At 36.9% G+C, this 10843-nt stretch overlaps 1 protein-coding gene across 1 annotated transcript in view; it reads left to right on the plus strand.

Annotated features, from left to right (window-relative positions):
• LRP1B (LDL receptor related protein 1B) overlaps window positions 1-10843 on the plus strand; it is a 1686774-nt gene that overhangs the window by 1145150 nt on the left and 530781 nt on the right. The window contains exons 32-33 of the mRNA XM_045298375.1: window positions 6818-6952; window positions 7548-7677. Coding sequence (XP_045154310.1) covers window positions 6818-6952; window positions 7548-7677 — 265 coding nt within the window. The remainder of the gene's footprint in view (window positions 1-6817; window positions 6953-7547; window positions 7678-10843) is intronic.

The following is a 10843-nucleotide window of genomic DNA, read 5'->3' on the forward strand; positions in this document are numbered from 1 at the left end:
CCAGGCACCATCAGCTTTCTTCACCACATTTGCTTATTCACCCACTTTGTCTTCAGCGGTTGTGTCAGGAAGGTGAGCATCATAGAATACCAATTTAATAGAGCAAGTATTCTTGCATTGAGGGAGTACTTGAGTGGAGGCCCTTCTGCTACCTTAATACTAAACCTATAATATAGGCACATAGATGTATTTCCCCATCCTCATATATAAATATATTGCATATGCACATGTGCTTATCTGGACCTCTATAAATGTCCTTTGCCACCCAGCTCTTTCCTCTATTTCCCTTGACTTTCTAGAGGATTTTTTAAGTACTGAATTCAATCAGAAAATACTTGACTTTTCCTATTAGAACTATTTTATGCGCTAGTTTATCAAAACAGAAATGTTAGTGTATGTGCACTAAAAGAATGCACAAATATGTTTGTAGCATGATTATTTGTAATAAAATACAACTCAAATGTCCGAAATCTGTACATTATCTGTGGTGTATTCATACACAGTAAACCAAGATACCAACAACAAATTTGGTAAATCTCACAGTTCAAACATTGAGTGAAATAAGTTAAGCCAAACAGTTTATACTATATGATGCTGCTTATTTTTTTTTAATTCAATAGCCAGAAACACTGATATATACTTATCGAAGTCATATTGTAACTGACCTGTCGGGAAGAAGATGGTAGGGGGGACAGAAAGGAGCTGACTGACATGCTGGTAGTGATTGTCATCTTCATCTGAGGGACGGCTTCATGGATGCACTCTGTATGAGAATGTTCATCAAACTTTCCACTTAAGAACTCTGCACATAACTGTGTATATGGTATAGTCCATTCAGGTCATAAAAAATAAACAAGTAATGTGCCTTAAAGGAAGAACATCTTTTATCTGCTTCAATATACTTATCACTAGCTTGAATAAAGATGTAGAAAACATTACATTGGTTGAGATCATAAAAGGTATTTATTGGAAAATAAATGCTTTCTAAAAACGTCAACAGATAAGATCTATGATCAGATTTAACAAGCTGACATCTAATAGCTTAAATGGAAAGTTCTACACCTTAAATATTTTTCTTAATAGAAACTTGTAGCTTATCCTGAGAAAAACTATATGGTTTATCCTTTGTGGCTCAAAGCAACAGCTAAGGAAATAGAGATATATTACAGTGAAAAATGATTTTTTACAACAGGAAAAATTATAAATAATGTATTCTCTTCAAATGGGGGTAAAAATGAAAATCTAACTTTCAAAAATCATAGTTGGGAGATTTATATGATTTTAAAATATCTCTGTGAGGTTTTTATGTTTTGGGTTTTTTAGTATTAAATACATTGAAGCCAGGGAATGTGTCTTAATTGCCTAGAGTACAGAGAATCTCTCCTTATTACCCACATCAGCAAATATAATGTGTTCATAACAAAAGGTCAATAAGTAAAACTCAATTAAAGAAAAACAGATACCTAAGGAAGAAAACACTTTAAGAGACATGAATCTTCCATTTCCTAAATTCAGAAAAGATCTCCCTCCCTCAGACTAGTCATTTACAATACCACAAAAGAATTTTTTTTCTGAATTAGAAAGCAAAACAAAAAACTGTTATATTCTCATTGTTTAATACTAGTTCCTTGTTCAGCAGATGGGAAACATTGTGATTTATTTTCCCAATTTCCCAACATTCTCTGAATATTTTAACCCTAATCAGAACAGTTGGCAGTGGTAGAGGAGGCCATGGGTCATGCGGAGTTTAATCCTGTGTGTGAGCCCCTTATCTAGTTCTCGGATTTTCTTCATTATCTAGATTAATGCAGTCCTATAGTTATGGCTTAGATAACTACACATGAACTTTTAACCTATGATGCTACTCACCAAACGATACAGATCATGAATTTTATAAGTTAGATTACTTTTAAGTCAAAAGCAGAATATAAACTCCATGATTGAAGGGAATATGTCTGTCATCTGTGTTGCCATATTCTTATGCCAATAACAATTCTTAGTATTTATTAATATTTTATAAATTTCTGTTGAATTGGAGAGGACTTCATGCTAAAGAAGTTACATTTTGGAGTGAGTATTGATGAAAAGTTACATCTTTTCCTCCTCTTTCTAACTTTGTTTGAGTTCATTTTGCATCTTTACCATTTTTTCAGAACAGGTTTATTGGGACGTAATTTGCATATTGTATAATTCAATAGTTCAGTCATTCAATCATGTAACAGAGAATTGCGTGATCACCACAACGTCAATTTTAGAGCATTTCTCCCTCCCCGCCCCCCCATACTTAAATCACCTTTAAGATGATTTATGCGATCACAATCCATTCTAGTGCTCCCTTCTTCGTTAGTCACTCTGGAAATCTCCTTTTTCTCCCTGTCTGCACCCACCACAGACACAGCTGTGTTCCCTATATCCCCTTGTATCGATTATTGTCATTTTGAAGCCACTCCTCCTATGCTTCACAGCTGGGAGACCCAACAGAAAACAATAGCAAACGAAACCGCGCTAAAATGGTAAAGGTGAAAACATAATAGTACACTGACAAAAATACTAGTAATGCGTAAGAAGGAAAAGACCACCAACAGTCACCAAAAAGTCAGAGAAGCAATCTCTGTCATCATGGAACCAGTAAGAAATACTTGCACCCAGAACAAATTCAAGTTGCATCCATAGGGTGCAAGTGTCCAGTGGGATCTGCATCACTAGGATTGCTATGGTGTCTACTGGGTAGTAAGGCTGATGGAGACTATTATTATTTTAACTTGATCCTATCTGCACTTGAAACATCTTGTATCTAATTTATGTTTGTTTCAGATATTAAAAATGTTAGCAAGATTATTTTTCATATTTTAGCCAACTTGACCTAAAGTTTATTTTCATAGATGAAACGTAGGTTAAAACAATGATAATAAAATAGGATTTGGCTATGAATGAGGGGCGCAACTGCTCCATCCTTGGGTTCTCTTGAGCATCTGCTCGTGTGGCTGAGGAGTCTGGATTATGGTGAGGTGAAGAATACTAACCGCATCATGGGCCACCAGGAGAACACACAATTGTATACGGAACGAAATACAGTACAGCCAGAATGTCCCTTAGAGCAAGGATGGCAATACTTGGTCTCACATATTTTGAACATGTTGTCAGAGAATTAGCCAGAGAGTGGAAGACCCTGCAGAGATGGCACTCCGCAACAGCCAGCCGGGCAGGCTTCAGCGTGTGACAGTGTGGCTAGGACAGGATCGAGCAGCTTGTCATTGTGTGCGGTGATGCATAGGTCACCGGGAGTCAGAACTGAATCAATGGCATCTAACAATACAAGCTGCCTACATTTTTACTTTGAATTTTATTGTGACTAGTCTTTCTTTTATGTGCACACATGAAATTTACCTCCTGTTCCTTAATACGCTTATAAAATGTCACACAGCCTTTTTGGAAGTCTCTCTTAAGGAGCCTTTTCAGAGCACCACCATCTTCTTTCCTTTTTCAAGCTGTCTGTACTGTGAAGTCACCATGTCCCCGGCACTATTCTATGTGTCCGGGCCAAGAGGACAGCAGTGAACAACGATGACGAAGTGCAGACCTCAAAGAAGACGCATGCCCGTGGGCAAGGCAGACTTTAGCTAACAAATCAGTGAGCATAATGTGTCTGATAGTGATAGAATCTATGGAGAAAAAGAATGGAGTGTACTGAACATATAATATCATGGCGCAGTAGTTTTTGTAGACTAGTAAAACAGGAAGTGTAAATTTGAAATAGAGTTATGCAAATTCAAGTTGTACAGGCTTCTGTTCTTGTTGGGTCCACAACTGACATTCATGGCAGTGTTACCAAGAGGAGGCTCTGAGTTTCAAGGCTACCCTCGGTTCCTGGATGCTTGTCCAGCTCTCGAGAAAAAACCAGGTGAGGGAAAAAGTTCAAAGACAGGTTTGAACATAGAGTCAGCTTCCTGAAGAGGGATACTTTGGGAAAGAAATCCAAAGGCCCCTTAGAAGACTTGGCAAAAAGTCAAGTTGATCGTTTTATTTTGCTAATGGTGGACCTCCCACCATAGGTTGACTTTCTGGCTGGTCTTTTGCAATTGGCTGATCCTCTTAAGTCCCCATCCCTTTCAGGTATGCACATTCTGGGGCCACAGCACCCAGACTTAATACTGTGCTCATGTCTCAAACTAAACGCAAGAGTCTACTCAGCCATTGCAGACTTGGTTTGAACAACTTACCGTGGCTTTCTTCTCCCAGCTGTCATTACCTCCAGTGTCTTGGGTCTCTACGCATTGATAAGGGAACAGATGTTATTCTGCCCTACCCCTTCCTTAGTGCTAGCGAGGTCTGTGTGTGTAGCCTGTCTCTGGGTCTCTTTTTACACTCAAGATCCCTGCCATTTTCCTGCTGCTATCACTTTACCTTCCCTTGCCAGTCTCTTAGTAGCTAATGGAAGCAACAGTCAGGAAAGCAAAGGGCATTTGCATTAGGTGAATCTGCTGCACAAAACCTCTTTAAAGTTCAAGACTTGTTAACAAAGAAAAATATCACTTCAGAACTAAGGCAACACTGACTTAAGTCCTGGTGTTTCAATTGCTTTATATATGTGTGAAAATTGGACAATGAATAAAGAAGACCAGAGAGCTGAGGCCTCTGAATTATGATGCTTGTGAAGACTATTGCAACTAGCACAGGCTGCCAGAGAACAAACAGATCTGTCCTGGAAGAAGCATAGCCTGAGTTTCCTTGGAAGCCTAGATGGTGAGGCTCTGGCTCATGTGCTCTGGAGACATTATCAGGAGATGTCTGGGGAAGGACATCCTGCTTATTAAAGTAGAGCGTCATCGAATTAGTGGAATATTATCATAAACGACTGAAACAAGAGGCTGCGACAATAGGCCCAGACATAACCCCAATGGAGAGAATTGGGCGACAGAGTCCAGTTTTCTGGAGTCAAAACTGACTCAATAGTACCCAATAACAGCAATGGTACAGATATCTAGTGGAAGAATATTCTAGAATAAATGAAACGTAATATACATCACCTAAAGTTGGAGATTATTGGGTATATTCCAGAAACAGGTCGAATAATTTGAATAGAGATGTCTGACTTAGGGGAAAAGGGAAACCTCTCAGGGGAGAGAGTTTGGGGATGAGTGACAGATAATGGAGTCATGGGGAAGAACTCTGATCTTATCTGTCATAAGATAGGCACTCATTAGAGGGTGGGATGCTAATCAGTTTCTTAAAGGACTGTAGCACCTATGGGAAGAAAAGTTTCATGAGGGTAGAATAGATGGGGCACAGGTCCAAGTTGGGAGACCTGAGTAAAAGTTATTGCAATATTTCAGGCATGAGTAAATGGTGGCTTGAATTAGAATATAAATAGTTCAGGTTCTGAGCATGTAATATACTTGATAACTTAATGAAGTATTGACGAAGTAGTGTGAGAAAAAAGTGAGCAAGGATAAACAGGTTGCTCGTCTAGGAATCAAGTGTACTATCTCCCGTACCCCCCGCGACCTAGAGACTTGTCGCAGAGAAGACTGACAAAGAAGCATGGTTCAGTAGAAAATTCAAAATGTGTTTTTTGTGTCTCAAGGTGGTTTTCTTTTATACCCTAGTGAAGATAGAAATCAGGTAGTTGGATATATGGGTTTGACATATACGGGAAGAGAACAGGACAGGGCGTTATGCTTAATAATGTTTAATTGATTGACTCCTCCTTTCAATATGAAAACATGTTTTGGAAACCACTTTCTGTTTTGCACAATTGGAAAATCAGACAAATCCGTATTTACACCCTGCTTCAATGAGTTGTCGATCTGATTGACAGTGGCTAAGAACAGGGGCTGCTTGAAAGTTTTCCCAAATAGGTAAAAGAATTCAAACTTCATTTCAGTTCAAATAACCCCAAAACTTACTGATAAATGGCTTTATTATACTAATTGCTCTTTCTTATTTCCATAGTCTGTCACTGTGCCAGTGGGAAATTATATTGTTCTTAAAGAATTGGTTCTTCAAGTGGTCATGGAGGTCACAACACAAAAACTTACTCAGTTGGTGGGAAATTTATTATTTAATGATTTGTCCCCAGTGACATTCTGGTGGCTGTATTTAAAATCATTGCTCTGTAATTGCTAGCCTTTATGCAAATGCATGCATATATATTTCATTTATAAACTCTAGACATATTTTAATTCAAATATTCAAAAGCACCATTATTTAAAAATGATGATAGCATAGCACCATACTTCAAGTATATTTAAGTCCATTTATAAAATAAGATCTTTAAAAATAATGTAAGGGGTTTGTATCTGACATTTGGGAAACTATTTAGTAACTCAGAAGGAATAATTGGATGATAAGGCAATTTAAAGTCTTTATACATTTTGAATGACCTTATGCTTAAAACACCCTTGACATATTTGAAATGCACTTACGTTTCTTCCCATCTTCTCTCTAATCTGAGACTTTGTTGGGTTCACTATCCTTGGTAGTGGTATGTTTGTGAAGACAAGAGTTCTGGTACAATAATGCTTGGTGTGATACCAAGATTGAAACGTCATGGAAACAAAGACTTAATGAGTAAGAAAGTGATGAAAAAACAATCAAAGATATGGTAGGGAATTAGTACAAATTGTTCAGATAAGTATTTTTAAGTCTTTTAACTAAAATTCAGATTTTGCGTGCTTCAATATTTTCTTACTATTTATTATTTTGAAAAACACTTCTACTCTAGCACATCGAGGACAACAGAGAAAATACTCTTAAATGATAATCTATTGCATGTATAATTACTTTTATAATGTATGCATTTTCTTCTTATCCATAGAAAATGATACGATCTACTGGACAGACATGGGCTTCAATAAAATTAGCCGAGCTAAGCGGGACCAGACGTGGAAAGAGGATATCATTACCAATGGCTTGGGAAGAGTGGAAGAGATAGCTGTTGACTGGATTTCTGGTATCATCCATGATTTCTTGTTTTGTGTTGTTTTCTTTAAAACCTATTTTTGAAGTAGCTTCATTTGCTTTGTAAAAGTTATTTTGCAGTCATAAACATTTTTTCCACTTATAATCACAGGAATAATGTTTTTTGCTTTAGGGTTAACTTTTTGTACCACTTTTGAACCTTCAGATAAGTGTTTTGATGAAGTATGTATGAAGTATGAAGTTTTATAACATTATGTAACGTTAACAGCCCGAATCTCTTGTAATCGCCACAAGGCAGATAAAATAAAAACTTCAAACTTCTCAGTACTGAAATGGGTAGAAAGTTCAAATTGATCACTTCTTGAGGTGGGAGAAATTTTAACTTATTTTTAACATATAAATATGTCATACAGTTAAAATCAGAGATGTGAGATATTAGCATTGGGAGTACTTGAATATTAATTATACACAGATTTCAGCTTTAGAAATAAACACATGAAAAAAGAATAGAGGAAGTAATTTATGTTTCAAAAGTGACATGACTGATAAGAATTGCATGTTTATCCTAAACTAATAAGTTATGTTCAGGTTCACAACTATATCATAAACACTTTTTTATCTCCCAGGTAACATATATTGGACAGATCATGGCTTCAACTTAATTGAAGTTGCAAGACTTAATGGCTCTTTCCGTTATGTAATTATTTCCCAAGGCCTGGATCAACCAAGATCTATAGCAGTGCACCCAGAGAAAGGGTAATTTTAAGATTTATATATATCGGTTGTATTTTAAATAAGGTTTCTTGGGTCCTGAGGGAAAATAAGCAACAACCCAAACTCCAGTTCATATTTAACTATAGCTATAACACACAAAAATAACTAAAAATACCATGCCTAAATAGAAGAAAGGTTCATTTTCACCTTGCTTTAGTATATGTATGTGTATATCAAATGGAGTCACACCTAGTATGCAGTGCTTTAATGTGTGTGCAGCTCCCCTTGCGTTCCCTAGCAGCTTTCTGCAGTCTCGGTTTAAAACTCTACCTTCAGACTGCGTATACAATAGATACTTGCTTATTTACTGAATGAATGAAACAACTATTTGATAGGAAAACTCATTCCTCAGTGTTTTTAAAGCTTCAAGTGCCACGCACATGTCTATGCTTGCCAAATCTATCGGTCTATCTCAAGCTTTTCCTTTGTGTTTGGAATAAGTATCTTTGCCTACCTTGACATTTTCCTTTGGATATTTCATGAGAACCCAAACTTTATTTATCTAAAGTGAAAATGAGTTTAATCTACCATCATATTCTGCTGATTTTTTCCCTCTAAACACATTCTACACATCTGTCTCTCATTTTCTTTACTTAAGTAATTTGTGTAAATGTCCATTTTTATTCATCTGCTTACGAGCTTTATTTTTTCAGACTAGATAATTGCTCTATTATTTACTACACTTTAATTCTGTAAAGGGAAGGGGTAGGTATGATTAGTATAATTCTCTATCCTAACCAAACAGTGGTTGGTGGAGAATAAATATCTGACTGATCAACTCTTTTAAACAGTAGTATATAAGTATCTTATATTTTATATTTTAAAGCTTTATATATAAAAAACCACCTCACTGTTATCAAGTTAATGCTGATCCATAGTGATCCTATAGGTCAGGGTAGAATTGTCCCTTTGAGTTCACAACATTGTAACTCATTGCAGGAGTAGAAAGCCCTCTATTGCTCATGGCGTGCCTGATGGTTTTTAACTGCTAACTTTTCAGATCGCAGCCCCAACCCCATGAATCCAACATTACTTATCATCGTTTGGTTTCAAAGACCAGGTCCTTATCAGAAAATTAGCATTAAGCAAAAAATGGAGTATGACTACATTATTATAGAACTGCTAAATTAGATCATTATGTAACTGCCAACCCCCCAGACCATGGTCCTGTCAAGATGACACAAACCTTCACCACCACAGCCAGCGTTTTCTCACGTCGCACCTCAGCGTCTGTATGTCATTAATCTGCAAAATAGTTGGAGAGTAGGCCTTCTGAAAATGGGGACTGTCAAATATCAAGTCAGGTCTTGGTTCTTAAGTTCGTACTTTAATTGACCTGTTTTTCACAAAGGAAGCATTTTATGTTAATGCTGATATGTGCATTATGGAGTAGAAGAAAGGCAACTTCTAGTGATCACCCAAAGATGTGTTAAATAAACAAATAAAAGCAACAATGGCTTAATGTAGCACCACCTTTATCTGAAATACCAAAGATGGTACCAAGAAAATCTCCCACTTTGCCTTTTATGAAATGTGTGTTAGTCATGTTCTCTCCAATATCAGCGCTTGCTTTATTTTCTTGCCATATGTTAGTTGCATAAATCAGATTATCAACTCACTCACTGCCATCGAGACAATGCCAACTCATAGTGAACCTATAGGGCATGGTAGAACTACAATTTTGAATTTCCATGACTGTAACTGTTTACCAGGGTGGGAAGCCCTGCCATTCTCCCAGGGGGGCAACCGATGGTTTGAACTGCTGACCTGATGGATCACAGCCCCATATGCTAGCAGAAGAAAAAAAGGAGAAAGAAAAAATGCTAAAAAGTATTGCATTTCAAACTAAGACTAGAATGTAAAATTTAAAATAGGTGTTCTTTAGGAATACTCTTATATACAAGCAACACGTTTAGCTACAATGTATTAATAGAAAAGAGCTTTCTAATCTTCAAGTAAAAAGAAGCCTGGAAGTACATGGTTGCCACTAATGACTCAATTACTCCACCATCTTCCTATTTCACTAAACCACCATCTGTGTCTGAGTAAATACTGTCCTTACACTAATGTAGCGAGAGTCCTCATTATTGCAACATGCTTGATACAAACATATCAAGAGTCAACACCTCTGCTTTCAAGGAAGAAAAAAAGGAGGATAGGAAGAGAGAAACCGTTTCTTGTAAGGCTGTTTTCTAATTTGAGATGAGAAAGCCCTGACAATTCAGAGAGTTTCATTTGAGATGAGAAAACCCTTAGTAGCTCTTTTCTCTCTGTAGCCAATAAATTGCACGCCCACCCCTAGATCAAAAAGTAGCCCAAAGGTAGAAGTTTTCTTGATTTATTTAAACAAGTTAAAATTCATCATCAAGAGCAACAGGTTAGATCCAGGGTAATTTAACAATGTCTATTTCTGCTACAAGAGAACATCTTAGAGCCTGGATTTCAACGTGACAATATGAGGCAAAAGAAAGCTAACTTTTTCTATTATTTTCCCTGCCTGTCCCAATTCAATTTCCTGTATTGCATTTTATTTTTCTTGCATTTATTTTTCTCTTTGACCTCTTCATGGTAAGGTTCCCTAGAACTCAATCATTGGTGTTATTCTTTACTTTATTGGTATTCCTTTATTTGTTGATCTTATCCCATTAAGTGTTCAAAGATTTCAAAATGTTTATCCCCAGACTTGAATTTCTTCTGAAAATCTAGGTTTTCATATGCAACTGGATATTCACTGTGTTCATTTGCAGCTTGCATTTCTCAAAATGACTACCAAAACTATCTCCCATCCCACATTATCTTCTTACAATGTGACCTTAACACTTCTCTCATAATCAAAACCTCCAAACCAGAACTGAACTCACTGCCATCAAGTCCACTCAGACTGACTCAAAGCAGCACCAGGGCACACAGCAAAAGGACTCTGTGGATCTCCATGTTTGTGAATCTTGACTCCCGTCCCTCTCGAGTGGAGCGTCTGGTGGGTTTGAATTTCAGACCTTGTGGTTAGCAAATCAACACATAACCCATACCACCACCAGAATTCTTCCCTCCACTGGAATTTTAATAAATAATTAACTTTTTTCCCCTGACTTTCTTTTTTAAAAAAAATCATTTTATTAAGGGCTCATACAACTCTTATCACAATCCA

This window comes from Echinops telfairi, unplaced genomic scaffold (assembly GCF_000313985.2).
Source record: "Echinops telfairi isolate 266 unplaced genomic scaffold, ASM31398v2 ScPeMD7_4;HRSCAF=17, whole genome shotgun sequence".
In the NCBI taxonomy this organism is placed as follows: domain Eukaryota; kingdom Metazoa; phylum Chordata; class Mammalia; order Afrosoricida; family Tenrecidae; genus Echinops; species Echinops telfairi.